This window comes from Artemia sp. Qi Xiang Cuo, chromosome 9 (genome assembly GCF_049724085.1).
Source record: "Artemia sp. Qi Xiang Cuo chromosome 9, ASM4972408v1, whole genome shotgun sequence".
Taxonomy (NCBI): domain Eukaryota; kingdom Metazoa; phylum Arthropoda; class Branchiopoda; order Anostraca; family Artemiidae; genus Artemia; species Artemia sp. Qi Xiang Cuo.
In genome coordinates this window covers 70919915-70938597 of record NC_142802.1, presented here as the reverse complement: position 1 = coordinate 70938597, position 18683 = coordinate 70919915, and the positions used below count along the sequence as shown (strand labels likewise).

At 35.3% G+C, this 18683-nt stretch overlaps 1 protein-coding gene across 3 annotated transcripts in view; it reads left to right on the top strand.

The window, feature by feature from the left end:
- nab (NGFI-A-binding protein homolog) overlaps positions 1-18683 on the top strand; it is a 229582-nt gene that overhangs the window by 88346 nt on the left and 122553 nt on the right. For 2 of the 3 annotated variants that reach the window (XM_089094850.1, XM_089094851.1), the window contains exons 6-7: positions 3842-3966; positions 14766-14936. In XM_089094850.1, coding sequence (XP_088950976.1) covers positions 3842-3966; positions 14766-14936 — 296 coding nt within the window. The remainder of the gene's footprint in view (positions 1-3841; positions 3967-14765; positions 14937-18683) is intronic. The other variant, XM_089094852.1, reaches the window with a different exon arrangement.

Here is an 18683-nt window from a genome sequence, read left to right as displayed (position 1 = left end):
CCTCGGTTATCTCCTGCGTAGCATCACAGGGTTGTTTTTAGATTAGTCATTGGCTAGGTATTACGGACCCTTACTAAACACATGAAGTAAAATGATGGGGACTAACTTTGTGATGCTGATGGTTCTACGACCGAAGATTATATTTATTAGACTATATACATCTTTTGTGATATTCGATTACCAAGGCTGTATCCAGAGGGTGGGGTAAGAGGTTTGAACAACTCTCCCCGTAATGTTTGTCTGACTCTTAAAAACGTAACAAAAAGAACGAATTTTTAAAGTGTTTTTTAAAGTTTTTTTTGTAACCCCACGCCCAATCAAAATCCTGGACACGGACCAGCTGACTACCTATTCGCTGTTCTTTACTCTCTTTTATATTTTTACAAGTATACCATGGTCTACCAATTAGTTAGCCCTTAGGAAAAACTAGGGCTAATTAAAATGGGAGGGAAACAGTCCGTATCGACACGGCACAGTTACCTTGAAAACATAGGTATCCAGTACCTTGATAATGGGGCACTAAAAAAAGGATCGCAGAAAAACTTTCATGCTTCATTTCGATGATATTACTCTTTTTTCACGCGTTTTAGTTATATCAATACAAAACTATTGATATCTGCTTTGTGAAGTCGCTTTGTGAAGATATCTTCACAAAGCGACATCTTAATGAGATATCTTCATTAAGTATATATTATTATTAAGCATAATATAGATTTAATAATAATCAGCGTTTTTCTTTAGTATCTCTTCTCAACAGCGTATCCGATATAGGCCGGAATAACAGCTTCTTTGTGAAGATATCTTCACAAAGAAGCTGTTATTCTGGCCTATTTCGGATACGCTGTTGAGAAGAGATACTAAAGAAAAACGCTGATTATCATTAAATCTATATTATGCTTAATAATAATATATACTTAATAATAATACTTAATGTACTTAATAATAACACAAATGATTAGATTAAAGAAGAATAAATACAAAGATTGGAATTCATTTGGACAAATATTGGAGAAGAAGGTAACCTCGTGATTGTGCGTCATCAAAGTTTTTGACGAGCTTTTGACAAATTTCTTATGACTACTGATACTACAAAGGTCGAGTCTTTGGCAGCTTCCTTTTTTATCACACGTTTATTGTACTTTCAGTGTATAACTGACTTCCACTAATTTATCATTTATTTTACATTATTATATTATCTATGACCTTCTCCCGTATTCCTGACAGTTTATCAATTCCTTTCTTGTGTAAATGAGGTTGGTTCGGACTGATAGGAATTTTTGTAGGAAGCATATTGTCTTTGAAAGGTTACCGTTCAAGTTGGAAGAATGTCTTGCTCCCGGTTCGTCTTTTCAGGTCAGATCTTCGGAACAGAAGTTCACAAATAAATTGTTAACTGCCCGATCAATTATCAGTCCTTCACCGTATTTTTTTCAGCAGTCGCATTACTTTGTTTAATTCTCAAAATACTATCTGTTGAACATGAAGTTTTTTATTCTCTATTTCAGAGGTTAAGAAAAACAGTTCAACATAACATACAGCAGATAAAACATTTGACAGAAGTCTGAGTGAACAGTGTTTCCACTTTTCTTTTCGAACGATCTGTAAAACCTCGACGGTTTTCAGTAGAAAATCAGTAGGTGGTTCTCTACCTAAGAGACATCTGCTGACTTTTATACCATTAATAGCTTTGATGTCTTTATTTTTTTGTCACGAGATGGACCGGGAACTCGAAAGATCTCCGGGAGAAACGCAGAAGTGGAAACAGTAATCCCCATCTACGTAATGAAAAGAAAAATCGTTTCTTCCGGTGATTTACAGCGGGGAAATACGAACAATAGATCCTACCTAGCTACATCAGAAGTTACTTATGACTTGAAATGGTAGCAGCGTCAAGGACGCCCTTCTGGTAAACACTACCTCCTCTGTCTGATCCCACCTAAAGCTTGGATTAGTGTTCTTTTATATAGATTGATCTTGAACTTTATTTTGTATATTGACTTAACTTTGTGCGTTTTTTTATAGTCTATAATTAAATCAAATAATTAATTTTCAATCAATATCTTAAGATAAATTGCTTCTCTTTTTACTGTTTATTAGATAATGCATAAGTAAAACAATAACATTTTTCAACTTTTCAAACTCAAGTAATTTATATTAATCTTGAATCCTTAAGGCGAAATTATTAGCAAAGGAGATTTATTACCGAAATGTCAACTGAGCAATTGAAACAGGAACTGAAAAAAATAATTAAGTTACAATGGCAGCCATTGTTTTCTGAAAAGTCATATTTTGCAGGAGCAAAATTATTAGTGGGTCTAATTAATGTTTTTGTCTTCAGCATAGTATGTTTTATAGCCTCGCTTAAAAATAATTATTGTGCACTGTTAATTAAGGTAATATTACATATAATGCTGAAGAGTGCAAAGCGAAGATACCATAAAAATTTGATGAAATATTGATTGAACTGTTCATATTTTAAATTAGTTAATAATAATATCATTTGTCTATTGTGACAAACCATCTGATGGTGACATAACCATCGCGTTTTAGACTTTTGGAAAATATATCCGTTGAATTGACACACACACACACACACACACACTATATATATATATATATATATATATATATATATATATATATATATATATATATATATATATATATATATATATATATATATATATATATATATATATATATATATATATATATATATATATATATATATATATATATATATATATATATATATATATATATATATATATATATATATATATATTTTATATATATATATATATATATATATATATATATCAATTCAACGGATATATTTTCCAAAAGTATAACACTGCGGTGGTTGAAAAAGAAGGAATTAAAAGAAATGGGAACTTCCTGGGAGGATATAATGGAGCTTTAAATAGATTGGGATGGAGGGGGAGCGTGCGTAGCTGTGTTGGCCTCATGCTGCGGTGATTTGTTAGCAGTAGTAGTAGTAGTATATAGTTCTTATGGTCATGATCATTATTAAAGTTTTTCGATTTTTTTAACATTTCCTTGAGTAGATTTGTTGTTCATCATTGATTAACTCGAAGTATTCATTAATGTGACTTATAAAAAGTTATGTTTTTTTTCATAACTAATGTGATTTGCTTGTCGGAACACGTCATAAAAATAGACCAATCAAGTTAAAGCACACTTTCAACACTATGCTGCGAACCTTCTTTTTCTTTGGAACAAATTTCGCATCTTCAGTCTCTTTGGAACTATCAAACCTACCGCGCTAACGCTTATGTTCAGTATTTATTGAAAAAACATGATCACTGCGAAATTATGAAAACCTCAAAAATTTGTATTAAATGTTGCAAATTTTTAATTTAAATGAAAAGATGAAACAGGTTTGAAAAAGAAACTAGAAGCAGATTTAGTCCCAACACTGTTTTTGAAGATACATAATTTAAATTTCTAAGCAAATATTTTTGACTTGGTCCCTCTTCGCATGAATCAGGTAAGTAAGTTCATATTCTCATTTCTTATTCGGGGTCCTAAGGTGACTGAAAGTTTTTAGACCCTTTACTTCTCGGAGTTTGACCCTTTTACGTCGCAGAATACATCCCAATTCTTTCTGAATTCGATAAAGATAATTTCCAGCACTATACAAAAAAGGTCAAATAGTAAAGTAAATAGTAAAAAAAAGTAATCGGTGAGAAATTGCGAAATCATGTTTCTGCTATTTAGTTATCCAATATTTCTTTTTTTACTTATTTGAATTATAACCTTTACCGCACCATTTTATACAAAGCACCTTTATCTCACTAGTTCCTTTTTTCCTTTTTAGGAATTTCGGGAGAAACTATTAGTCCCAGTTCAGCAGTTGCTTCTGGTCTCATTTCAGCAGGCCAAGGCTCTAGTCAGGGATCTAATTTTCCACAGGAAGTGCCTGGATCCCCGGAGCCAAACCAAGTAAGAAGAAAATTCAAATTAATTTTTGTTTCCCTATCAAAGGGACAGGCGAGAGAGAATTAAGGAGAAATTAAAATTATTATGTTCTATCACTTTTTTTGTTGTGGCTACAATTTAGCCGCGAAAATTCAAAAGGTATTATGTTGCATTATTAAAATTTTAGAGGAGAGAAGAAACAATGAACATTCCTCTGATTTTCCGACTGTTAATAAATACCAATTGGAGGGAATTACTTTTCAATTTTATCAAAAAAGTTTTTATTTAAATAAATGCTAATATTATTTAGATATTATTTTACCGGTTGTAAAATCTCGTTTTTGTGAAGGAATGTGAAATTGGAAAAATCGACGAAGAGCGGTCATCACCACGCAAAAAACGTCCCGTGAGACAAACTTTTGTTATTTACATATATTAAAAAATTGGGAATAATTCTTAGAAAACGACGTAAGACAGCCCTGGACGATTTCCCTTTTTTAGAATTGTTGCTCTGATGGCTAAGTGTAAAAGCAATAAGCTAATCAGAACTTAACTAATTAAACTCTTCTGCAAGAATCATACCCTTAAATTTATTACCTAGATAGATATCAGATTATGGAATTAACGATGGAATTAAGAATGATGGAATTAACGAAAAAATCTATCAGTTAAGTTTAAAGTCTTAGATCATCAAGGACATTAAAACTATTCCCCCTCCCCCTGCCCCCAAACCCAATGGTGGTTCTGGCCTCTCTTGCGCCCGGGGAGAAATCTTAATTAGCACCTCCACCTGTCTCCCAAAGATTTTCAGGCCAAATTTTAGCAAAATTTTTATTTGTTAACAAATTTTGTATTCATCAACAAACTGTTCCATTTTTTTAAATCTGACTTTTTTTACTTAAGCTTCTGTAATATTATTAATTATCTCGTATTAAATATCTCATTAATATATGAGAAAAACGAAAATTTTGGATTCAATTTGCTTATACTTACTAGCAATGGCACCCTCTACTTTATTTTAATAAAAATAAAATTTCTAAAATTGCAAAATGATTGTAAACCATTATATTATTTATTTGAAATTTTGCGTTCCTAAACTTTCTACACCCAGGGCAAGTACCCCCTCTGTCCCCCTGAAACTGCTTCTACCCGGACCCGTCTTCATTCTACTCATACCTGAAAACCACGATATTCTAAGTTTATTTTTTTGGTTGTTTCAAAAATATGAAGTTTTTAGGGCAGTAACACATTTTCGTCAATGTTGCCACGTTGAATCGTAAAATAAATCAGTAAAACTTATTTATTAAATTTGACAGCGCTTTTCATCCGTAAAGATTCAAACATTAACAATGTGTTAATTCATAAAGACAACGACGCCTATCAAACAGTTCGTGGTAACGAACTGTAAGTAAGGAGCTACCCGGCTCAATGGTAACCGAAACTCTAAAAAACGGAATTTTAATACCAAAAGATACATCAAAAGAATCAGATTTTAATGCTGATTTCAAATATATAAGTTTCATCAAGTTTAGTTTTACCCATCAAAAGTTTCGCGCCTAAGAAAATTTGGCTGATTTTAGAAAAAAGGAGGAAAGACCCCCTAAAAGTTATAGAACCTTAATGAAAATTACACCATCATATTCAGCGTATTAGAAAACTCTACTGTAGAGGTTTCAAGTACCTATTTACAAAAATGTGGAATTTTGCATTTTTTGCCAGAAGAAAGATCACGGATGCGTGTTTATTTGTTTTTGTCTTTTTTTTCCCAGGGGTGATCGTATCGACCCAGTGGCCCTAGAATCTCGTGGGAGGGCTCATTGGGACGGAAATTAAAAGTTCTAGTGCCATTTTTAAATGACCAAAAAAATGGAGGGCAACTAGGCCCCCTCCCACGCTCATTTTTTTCCCAGAGTCACCCGATCAAAATTTTGAGATAGCCATTTTGTTCAGCATGGTCGAAAATATGATAACTATGTCTTTTAGGATGACTTAATCCCCCGAAGTCCCCGGGGGGAGGCTGAAAGTTATGAACTTTACCCAATGTTAACATATAGGGAAGTATACAGACGTTTTCAGGAGGGATTTTTTCTGGTAGGTGGGGGGGGTCGGGGGTTATATGGCAGGATTTGTCCATGAAGGAAGTTTTAATGCGAGAAAAGACATTGCTATGAAGGGGGTGAAGGATGTACTTGCGTTATTGAAGAAAGAGATCAGAAATTAAATAAAAAATAATGTTTTTCGACTGAAAATAAGGAACAACATCAAAACTTAAAACGAACAGAAAATATTACGTATATGATTGGGTTCACCCCCTAGTCAGTACATCGCTCTTTAAGCCAAAGATTTTTTAGTACTTTCATAAGAACAATTTATTCTAATTAGCGGCCTTTGTGATTAAGGGGTCATTTTTAAAGAATTGGAACAAAACTCGACTATGACTATGGGGCGAACCCCCTAATATACGTATTAAAAATCTATGAATATAGAAGTTCGTTACGTAAGTTAATTCGTAAATTACGCATATTTATTACTAATAAAAACGTTCGTAAATAAATTTAAAAAAGTTTCAAAAAAGCCGTTAAACCAAATAAAAGTAAAATTAAGTCGGATCACATTTCACCTACATGGACAGGGCATGGAAAAAAGTGCACGGAGCTCGGGAAATCACATGTTGTGTGTAGTCCATTTTAAATCAATTTGTCCGTTTGATTACCCTGGAATAGTCAAATTTATCTGGAAAACATGAACTAGATATTATTATTAGGATCAAGGACACAAAAATTAGTATAGTTTTAATTAAAAGCAAATTTTTATTAAAGCTAGGTAAAGATTTGATGCATTTGATAGTCAAAACAATTAAATGAGGTTACATTTAAACTAAGGGAACAGTATTATACGAAAGAATTAAACAGTATTTTTCTTTTGCTAAAGATAGAGTAGAATTACCCGAACCATATCATCAGGGTCAAAATTTCTTCTGGTTGGGTAATTTACTTTTAAAATTACTAGCCAAAGCATCAAAAATCGACAAGGGTAATAGTCCAGGACTTTTAGCTCAAAAAAGTATCGAGCCCGGAAAACATTTCGATATAACCTAAAATAGTACAAAAATAATCAGAGAAAAATTTTATACACCCGACTAACCGTTCCTATACCCTCGAGTGAGGCGGAAAGCCAAAACCTCAGGGGAACGAGAGAAATACGAGAGGAAATGGAAAATTGTCAAACATGCCCAGACAATAGTTCAAAGTGAATTTTCTCATGTTTTCACAGACGCTGATTATGAAATTGACATCTAAAATTCAGTATAGAAAAAGAGTACGACGGAAAACGGGGGAACAGGGGAAAGAGGGGAGAAAAGAGAAGAATACAGGGTTGGGGTAGAAAGCGATTTGAAAGATATTTTCTGGGGTATTCCTATCTGGTGATTACGAAACTGAGAACTAAAATGATATAAAAAAATTGATTAACATAAAACGGGGAAATGGGGGGGGGGAGGGAGGGGAAGAAGGGAAATATACAGGGTAGGGGGAGAAAGCATGTGGAAATGTTTACAAATGTTAATACAGGAGATCTATAGAGGTTCGGCTACCCCATAGGTTCGGAAAAGGCAAAAAAAAACTCGAGAAAGAAATACGGAAAGATACTGAAATTACTTTATTCGGTATTCCTCGCCGTTATCAACAAGCGCGTGGGTTCGTCAACATAATCCTGTTCTAATTCGACATTCAGTAAGAGAATCAAGGTAGACTAGTCACCCCGGAGTTCCAGTGCCGACGACAAAACCTATTCTGACGGAATGACATCTAGCGGATCCAATAGTCCCCAGTCTGCGTGGATGCTTACACATGTGACGTGGGAATCCGATGGGAACATAAGGATAGATAGCGAGATTTTGCATATCGATCCTGCATTGCTTTTTCAATGTCTTTCGACTGCTGCCCATACATCTGAAAATGACATGGCAGAAACTCTATGTTACGAACTGTGCAGTTATCCTCCCGCTTTTTTTGAGAATTCTGGCATAATATGTCAGCCAGACAAACCTGCACTAGCGAAAGCAATATGGAAAGAAGGGAAAACGGACTCGATTCACCACCTGCCAGTGTCAGATCGTGTCACTGCAGTTGACGGAGGTTGGCTGCTTAAGCAAGTACCTTGGAAGATTGGTGATACTTATGATTCAATCTGTGACAGCTATGTTAGTTTCGTTACTCGACGCTGTACCTCCCCTACTGTTGTCTTCGATGGATACAGCGCTGGTCCAACCACTAAAGATGCTACCCACAACCGACGGTGTAAGGGAAGCCAGCATCAAGTGATCGATTTCAGTTTAGGGATGAAGCTCCAGAAAAAGAAGGAAGAGTTTTTGAGCAACTCTCAGAAGAAACAGCGAATTATAAGCTACATCGGGGAAAAACTCAGAGCCAAAGGATTTGAAGTAGTCCATGCGAAGGACGATGCTGACTATCTAATCGTGAAGACTGCCGTAACGAAAGCAGAAAACTCTAAAACAATAGTTCTTGGCAACAACACTGACCTTCTGATTCTACTCTTGTATCACCTCCCGCCTAATGCAAAAACACTTTACTTAGAATCGTCAACGAACGCAAAAGAAGCGATAACACGGTTCTGGTGCCTCAACGAAGTTAAAAAAAAAATGGGAGAAGTATCCAGGCTACTTCTGGTAGGGCACGCACTCTTGGGATGTGACACGACCTCACGAGTTTTCGGACTTGGAAAGCTATCTGTGCTACCTCTTTTGAAGAAGAGCGAAGTGTTCAGAAAAAAATGCGAGGTGTTTCTGGATGAATCATCGTCTAAAGATGAAATTGTGAAAGCGGGGGAATATCTTCTCCTCAGCTTGTATAAAGCACGACCAAAGAAAATCTCACTAAGTTGCGACATCGAATTTTCTTGGAAAAAATTTCTTTGTCAAATACTACGGTGTTTGTTAAGCCTGAAAGGCTTCTGCCAACCGAAGCTGCAGCTTCATTCCACTCCCAGCGAGTGCGCCTCCAGGCATCCCGTTCGAAAGAGGAACTAGCTTACCTCGACCCGGCTGACTGGGGTTGGGTCCTCAGAGACCATAAATACTCACCTGTGATGACCGATTTGTTGCCCGCACCTCAGACTCTTTTGAGTGTCGTGAGATGCAACTGTAAGACAGGCTGCGAGAACTGGCGATGCAGCTGCAAGAAAAATGGATTAGCGTGTACGTTCGCGTGCGGAGAATGTCAGGGTATCAACTGTTTGAACAAGGACAACGAGATTGTCGAAGACGAAGAGCTCAAATAGTAACATCAATGCTGTGTTTTTCAAGTCAACTCTACTGCCTTAAATACTGAAGATTTTACCTATAGTTACTCAATTTCTTTCTTTAGTTTCTTTATTTAACGATATTGCCTACGAAAGTCCAAAGTTTACCTATAACATCGGAATTTTTATGATGTGATCACTGCCAAGCGGTTGTTTTGTTTATGTTTAGTAATTCAATTGGTTGTAAGAAACGTCTGTGATTCAAGAAAGTAAAATTTTGATACTTAAGAGAGTTATTTTGTCCATAGGCCCACTTATTAGCCATTAGCAGCTGGCTCAGGAGTCAGGCTTCCCTTACCATTTTCCGTTATTTCCTCCAGTTTTGTTCGGTTTTCATGGTTCTCGTTTTCTTTCCTTCATTTTAGGTGTCAGTTTCGTGATCAGCAGATAGGAAAACCCCAGAAAACACATTTCAAACTGATTTCTACCCCTGACTTCAATTGTCCCTTTTCTTCCCCTCTTTCCCCCTTTTCTCCCGTTATGGTGGGGCTCATGTTCTTTATTTCATTTTAGATGTCAGTTTCGGGATCAACAGATAGATAGACCCCAGAAAACATATTTCAAAGTGCTTTCTACCCCTACCCTGTATTTTTGAATTTTTTCCCCTCTTCCCCCTGGTCCCCCCGTTTTCCATAGTGCGTTTATTCTATACTGAATTTTAGATGTCAGTTTCGTGATCAGCATATGGGAAAGCCCCAGAAAACTCACTTTGAACTATTTTCTGGGCATGTTCGGCATTTTCCCAATTTCCCCCGCATTTCCCCCTTTTCCCTTGTTTTTCGGGTACTCGCCCCACTTGGATTTATGGGGACTTTTAGTATATTGTACAGAATTTTTTTTTTGATCATTTTGGTACCATTTTCGTTTATATTGCAATTTTGTCCGGGTCAAACCCTAAAAGTCCTGGACTATAAACAGTGTTTTCTAGATCTCCCACGTGTATCATTTAAGTGCTTTTTGCGGTGTTTGCATATTAAATTCTTCAAGTTAGCCGATTCTTCAAAGCAAATTTCGAAAATCAAACCTTCTATACGTTTTTGTGTTCGAGAAATGGTGCTTCAGCGTATTTTCGCTAGAATTACTGCGCTCGCTTATACCAGAAATTTGGTAACACTAGCCTATAACCCTCTTTTAAGAAGAAAATTTTTTCAGCCAATTTTCGGCTGAACACCAAAAGATTTTTTTTTAAGTTTGCCGTTTGTTTTTCCTTAATATCTTATGATTGCAATCAAGTTGTGTGAGAAGTTTGGCAACATGCAAAGTCCACAATTTCAAATACAATTACTTATCATTAACTAATTTCTAACTGTCGTTGTTAATCATCATTAGTAACATTAACATTAATTATTCAAATTTTAATCGTGTTTTAATCAATATATTATTCTATGATTGCACAGTATTTACCTTATTTAGTAGGTCACTAGCGCCTCCTCCCAAGTTGAAAATTATGGTTATATTTGACAACCAGTTTTAATAAATTTTCTAATGACGTGAAGGGAGATGCACCCTCTCCCGAAAAGGCCAGGTCAGATTAGAGCTGAAAAATCCTTCCTTATGACAATAATTTATACCTCGTTCCTTGTCTGTCATCCCCCGAACTTTTCTCAACTACGAAAGAAAACTTCCCCCTTGACTATTTTACTTTTTACATCTTCACTGCATTTGTCATCTTTACTAATAACACTATCCAAATATTTGAAGCTATTCAGTCAAATTTACTGGATTATGGTTGAGATGGAAAATTCTTTCTTTAGAGATCCTCATCCCCCTCCCTTGACATGGAGGGGCTGTTGTGCATATACACCGAAAACCCAAACTATGACACTAGTTTATACCACCCATCAAGCTTGGATGAGATCTGACAGCCTCTTCTGGTAGATGTTGTGATGAAACATTTTCAAGGAACAACCCTCCCCCACCCTAGCCTTTCAATCAAAATTGAATCATTCGTTTTTAATCAAAATAGTTGGGATCTAGGATTCTAACAGTGACCTTTCCGTAATGATTTGCAAGATATTTAAAAGAGATTGTAAATTTAGATCTCGTATTCTGCAAGAGATTGTTCCATGGTCTATAAGAGTCTAATATTCAATAGCTCCTTGGAATTTCAATTTTGGAGCTAGGGCAGTTGTGTTTTGTTTATTGCTGGCACTATTTAGTATGCTATATTAGAGATTTCTATTTCTTCTGGAAAACCACTGGAAAAATTTCTAACTCCAATGAATTTTTTCTTTTTTCTTCTTCGTCCCCAAACCGGAAAAATCTTCCGAATTTTGCAACTTACCTTTAACAAATCGCATTAAAAGGGAAAAGGGGAATTTTTTTTCCCTTTTTGTGTGAAAATTTTAACATCAAAGAGTTTGCGGTAACGAACTTTAAGTAGTGAACGAACCTGGTTAGAGTAATCGAGTTTCTAAATGAAAAATGTTTGATAATAATGTAGGCATAAAAGTAATTTACTTTTCAGGATTTTAGATATTGAAAAAATGAATTTTGAATTTACCGACTAAAAGTTATTAGCACAAAGAAAGGTAAATAATTTTAGAAAGGGGAAATAAAATTTGAAAGAGGAGTGCGATCTTGATAAAAAAAATTACACCGTCAAATTCAACATCAAGCTGATAACTGCTATGCATGGAAATAATATCGCAGCGGTTATGGTAGGTAAGGTTGATTGTCTGTTCGGTGCGGAATCAGGAGTTAAGCAGGGTTGTTTCCCATTCTCGTTTATATGAATTCTTTCATTAGATCTTGCCCTAAGGAATATATATAAATCAATGGAAAGAATTTTTATCAAGTGGGGAGGTAAAACTCTCCCAGACTGAGATTATTGAGATGACCTGAGTGTTCTACACAAAATTGTTAGTGAAATGAATAAATTTTTGAGGCTTTGGGAGTTCTTGGTGCTAAAAAAGGTTTAGAAATTAATTTTGAGAGGACTAAGTCATTCAGACTAATAATAATTGTCTGTGAAGAGCTAATTAGGTAATGAGAAAATCGATCAAATGGAAGGCTATACCTAACGATGTAGCATTATTACTAAATATGGTTGATACAACCAAGGTGTAAAAATTAGAATACCCGAGGGAACGGAAAATTTTCACAGTCGAAAAAAGTTTTAGAATTGGAATATAGGTCTTTGAACTAAGATTAGAATGCGCAAAGCCACTGTGATGATTGTAATAAAGTGTGACACAGAAACGGAGGTACTTTAAAAGGTTGTGGAGTTCATGAAACGTATTTTGCAGAGGAGCTGTCAAAGGAAAGTTTAGATCTTCGTTCGACTGACCGTATATCTACGAATAAATAAAAAGACATGTTTTTTTTCAACTGAAAGCAAGGAGCAATATTAAAACTTAAAACAGACAGAAATTATTACGTATGGGGGGGCACACCCTCTCGTCAATACCTCGCTCTTTACGCTAAAGTTTGAATTTTGTTCTAATTCTTTAAGAATGGCCCCTGAGTCACAAAGGCCGTTTAAATAGAATAAATAGCTGTTTAGAAAGTACTAAGACAAGTGACAGTGAGAATCTATAAATAGAAGTCTGCCGCATGCCGTGTGCCGGGGTCTTTATAGAAATGTCCCTTTCCCCATGAAAATATCCTCTATGGGAAGATCCTCCCACGTAATCCCCTCCCCCCAACCCCCCACAAGAAGAAATCCCTCTTGAAAACGTCTGTATACTTCGCAATAACCTATTATATATATATATATATATATATATATATATATATATATATATATATATATATATATATATATATATATATATATATATATATATATATATATAAGCAATGGGCAAAGTTCACAACTTGCTCCCCTTCCCCCGGGGACTGTGGGGGATTAAGTCATCCTCAAAGACATAGTTATTAGATTTTTCAACTATACTTAAAAAAAATGTTTATCTCAAAATTTTGATCGGGTGACTTCAGGAAAAAATGAGTGGGGGGGCAGTTGCCCTCTAATATTCTTGATCACTCAAAAATGGCACTAGGATTTTTAATTTCCGTTCGAATGAGCCCTCTTGCGATATTCTAAGACCACTGGTTCAATACAATCACCCTCTGGGAAAAAAAGGAAAATAAAAAAATAAAAATAAAACAAACTCACATCCGTGATCTTTCTTCTGTCAAAAAATACAAAATTCCACATTTTTGTAGATAAGAGCTTTAAACTTCTACAGAAAAGTTCTCTGATAGGCTACTCGGAATCTGATAATCTGGTTTTCATTCAGATTCTCTGACTTTTAGGGGATGTTTCCCCTTATTTTGAAAACAAGCAAATTTTCTCAGGCTCGTAACTTTTGACGGGTAAGACTAAACTTGATAAAACTTATATATTTGGAATCAGAATAAAAATCCAATTCTTTTTATGTATATATTGGTATCAAAGTCCTGTTTTTTCTTTAGTTTCGGTTACTATTACTCCTGGTTGCTCCTTACTTAAAGTTCATTACCACGAGCTGTTTGATAAGCTGTAGAAAAAATATGGTTCGGCCCTACTTTTTGGTATCATATTGACAGAAAGGTCAAGATGGTTCTGCCATGTTTTACGGATGAAGGATGATATGTTGCCAGAGATTGTCTTGTTCGGCCATCTATCTGGGGTCAATCAAAAAGCAGGTCGTCCCGAATGTGGTGACAAGAGGTCCTAAGAAAGTATTTAAAGGAAATCAGAAATTCATCCGAGCGTTTAAGGAGTGAAGCTCTAAAGAGACTGGGGCGGAGGAGGAGAGTGAACAGTTGCGCCCTCAGGTAGCTAGGTGTTGCATCGAACTGTTAAGCAGTATTGGTGGTAACCTTGGGCTAAGCTTCTTATGTACCCTTCATTCAATTTGTCCTAGTCAATTGGGTTCTTGTTACTGAAAGCCTATCTATTAGTCAAAAACAGCAGGAAGTTATTTCGGAGATGGGGCAAGTTCATTAGATATGCTTCAAAAATTTAAAAAAATTAAAAAGAAGTGTGAATTGTGGCATAATATATCATAGCACAATTGTAAAAATCTTGACTTGTATTGAGGGGTCAGAGGCCCACTCAACCTGTATTTTTGCTTGTAGTTTCTACCAATCTATCTGTTGAGTTTTATACCCTAAAATAGAATCAACTCTACGTCAATTGAATACGCGATTGATGGAATACTAAATTAATCCAAACTAATAGGCAAACTAAATAGGCGTAGGCCTAACAACTGTTTTAGTTTGAATTGGGTTCCGCGCTATTAATTGAATAATTTTCATTGGGGCTAGTATAAACTTTCGTAGGAAGGTGAAGAATCATGAATAACATTTTCTTAGAGAGGAGGGACGAAAGAGTGACCTGATTTTTTTTTTTTTTTTTTTTTTTTTTTTTTTTTTTTTTACCGATGTTGCTGATCTTGCTAAAAAGTGTTGAAACCTTTTCTGTATTTTGTGTCTTCTGACAATTGGAGGGGGGGCGAATGCTCGGTATTCCTTTTTGGGGTATCCATGGCTATTATTTAAGGATAATTATCTTGCAGTGTGTATCAGACTATCCATTGAGCACATCGCCCAATAGTGGAGCAACTCCAGTTTTAATGGAGTCACAAATCGCACGACTTGCCGCTTCTGCCGAGCAGCTTGTGCAGTCGCTTCCAGGATTCGATACAAGACCTGTGACAACAAAAAAGAAATTCTGCAAGGAGCTTGAAGTAAGCCTTTTTTTCATATGCGCCGGTTGCCGTACCTGAGGCCCGAGGTTCCTAAACTTTTGACAACTTTAGACCCTCAGTGAATTGTCCATTATGGTCTCTCGCCCCTTCACTTAACTGTCAAATTGGAATACCCAACCCCTAAATGTGGGCTAAACTTAAAATTTGCTAAAGAATACGTAAATTTTTATTTTAGTATATAGCCCCGTTCGTAAATTAATATTAGTTCCTCCGCAAAAATTAAGATCTTCAATTCTTGGGCCTTGGAAATAAATCCTCTTAGCCAGACACGAACGTGGAAATGGAGGTCACCGCAAGTCTCTAGAGTTCACTTTATTGTACTCATATTTTCTACAAAATTCACTTGTTTTCATGGGTATTAGATGAAATTTTTTCCCCTCCCGAAGTAAGAACTAATTTCCAACAAAATTCATACTCACGTATTTGCTACTAACTACTATTTTCCTTCATTCATTTACCTATAGTTAAAGCATTTATGTAGAAAAATAGGAGGCATGGGCTCTCTTATGGAGAAGGGGCCTAAGCCCCCAAAACGCATTTCACACCTATGCTTTCAAACTTCCTATGAGAGAAGCATCAAATAATAGGGATTAGCCTCTGAAAAAAACCTAAGTAGATCTCTAAGAAAATCTCTTTAGTTCACTTGATTGTCCTCATATTTTTTTTGTAAAATTCACATATGATGAATGATGGAAACTGGTCGTGGGAGAATATTTGTAAAACATTATTAAGTATGTTGTAGTTTTGGGTTACATAAAATATAATACTGGGAACATAGTAATGAGTGTATTTAAACTTCTAAAATTATAACTTAAAACCATTTAGGTGTGGCATCATGGATATGTATGCTATGACAAGTAGTATAGTATGTATGTATAGTTTCCATGAAAGAGGATTTAGTTTCTGCAGAATAGGATCTAATCTATCTAAGAAATGCGGGCTATAAGACATTATGTTTGACTTTGGATATCTCCTGCTGGTCGTTTCTAAGGTATAAATGATAGTCATCCAAAGACAAGAGTTGAAAAAATCCTCTTTTTTCAAATTAAAGTAAAGAATGGTGCTAAGACTTGTAGCGGACAAAAATTGTACATTATATGAAAAGGGCTGCGGTTCCTCTCTACTCCCTGCTCATTATTCTAAAGTTTAACTTCTGTAAAAAAAAAATGCTTCGAGAATGAAAATAAATCTTTAAGACAATAATAAAAGGGGATCACCCTCATCTTTCTTTGAGGGGAAGGGGAGGGGCTCTGAAATGCCAAAACTAGTTTTAAAGCCATGGTTTCCAATTGTTTTAAGGGGAGGGATAATATCTGGCAAATGCTGCCCCTGGGTGACATTCCACATCTCTGCCTCTGTACGGATAAGTATAGGAATGTAGTGTTTATTTCACTCTCAGAGTATCTCTGAACTTGGAGTGAAGTAGCTACCTTTCCTGAATTCATATTGCACGCTTAGTTCAAGCATATGCTTCCAAATGAAGGGAGGTTAGGGGTACACCCTCTTCCCTCTTAACCTGAAGAACACACCACGAAAAGTAGGAAAACCTAGGGCTGAAAACCCACCTTTTAAGGCTGCAGGTACCCCTTCTCTGTATAGGAACACCAACTGACCCCCTCAGTATTTGAACTGCATCGATCAAACACCCCAAGACCATTGGTGACACTACATATACCGTCCGCACTCACCGAATACTTTATATGGACTTTTTTTTATGACAAAGACCACCAAATTTCAATATGGTCTCTGAAGTTTGGAGTCTATGTAAATACTTTTTTATGGTTAGGCATATTTAAGTTGGCTAACTTTTATGATTAGCCATATGGTAAACCAATTAGCCGTCTCAGATTTTACTCTGTTTGCTATTTGGCTTCAACAAAGTGAAAATTGCTATTTTCCTGCTCAAAATAACAGAAATTGGCACTTTATGTGGTATAATCTGTGTTCTAACTTAAAAAACGCATTAAAGTTTTTAAATGATTCTTCTAAGAAGCACCTTCTCGTCATAATCTAAGGCTGCTAGAACGTCAGAATATTGAAAAAAAACCTCTCACATGCGTAACGAGTCTTCTTGTAAAAAAAAAAAAAAAAAAAAAAAAAAAAAAAAAAAAATGTATTTCTGCATATAGTTGCCTAAACCCTCCCGAATAGAGGTTTTAGATGTGTTTTTTTCTCGTGGTAGAATTTTGATGAAGATCCACTTCTTTTTTTGTGTTTTAGGGGGTGTTTTCTCCCTGCCTCTAAAATTATGCATTTTCGACAATTACTTTCATTAGTAACTTTGCACTTAATGAATTTTACAGATTTGGAATCACCATTGAAAATTAAATTCTTGTTACGCCTGTAATCATTTTTTTTTTTTTACTTTTGGCCTTGTTTACCACGAACTTTTTGACTCTGCATGGTAAACACTTTTCGTTTTCTTTTGCCTTTTTACTTTGCCTGTTTAAGCTGAGAAAGGGAAAAAAATCATATGCACAAAGCTAATAACCTTTGAAATTGCGTTCAGAGTTGAAAAAACATTCAAATTATTCTTTTTTTTGTCTATGTACTAAGCCATACTTCCTTGATTTAAGGATTTCAACTAGAACTTTGGTAAAATTTATAACGGTGTGTTAGACCGCAAGTTCTCAGTATAAATTATCCATACTTCCTCTGTAAATAGGCTACTCAATTGAAAGAATAATTTGGTTGTAAAACAACAAACAAGGCAAATAAGTTTATTATTTTGCATATTTTTATATATTTTCTTATTGTTTTAATGATCCTCGTTTGCAATGTCTTTTCTTTGTACTTTCTTTTAGGCCCAAAAAGCTAACTTGGAAGAGCCTTAGCAAGGGGAGGAATTTTGAAGGTCTGGAGTTGGGTTGTCCCATCTTCAATACCACGCTTTTTACGATAAAGTTTGAATTTTTGTCCCGGTTCTTTAAGAACGACTCCTGAATCACAAGGGACGTTTAATTAGAACAAGAAGCATTTTTAAAAGTTTTAAAAACATTTGCATAAAGAGTGAGGTATTGAAGAGGGGCCAACCCTTATGTACGGAAGAATTTTTGAACTTTATAAAGTTTTAATGTTGATCCGTACTTTCATTTGAAGTTTTTTCCTTTTTATTTAATTCAACTAGAGGTCGTGCCTGCTTAGCACCGATGTGCATACTGAACGAATTTTCCTCCGTAAGATTACCTAGTAAAGTATGAAGTTATGCTAGTGTGAATTGGGGTTATGTCGTAGTGGGAAAAAACCATAAGAAGTAGTGTTCAATTTAAGATTTTCTTTTTTCTTCACTTGGACTTTTTTAAGGAGTTGGTTTCGTTTGTATCTTCAAACTGTGGTGCGCGTACCCCTTGTGGGTAAAAAAAAAATTTTAGGGGGTACGCGGCCGGCAGACAAAAAAAAAACCTTTAAATCTAGGACTGCCAATTTTATTTATATTTTAGCTATAGTTTACTTATTACCGGTAACTGAGAAGGGGTGCCCAAAATTTTTTGTGGCTAAAAAGGGGTACAGTGTCTAAATAAGTTTGGGAACCACTAGTTTTGAAAATAGCTTTTTGTTACCTATTTGTTTTTTATTTACATTTGTTTCCTTGCTTTGTGTAGCAAGACTTCGTTTTCTTGTTTTCTCAGATCAAATCTAACTCCACACTGAATTGTTTAGATAACAACTTTTTGTCAGAAGTAAAAGAGGATTCTAGAAAACTATATGATTGCGCTAGATTTGAGA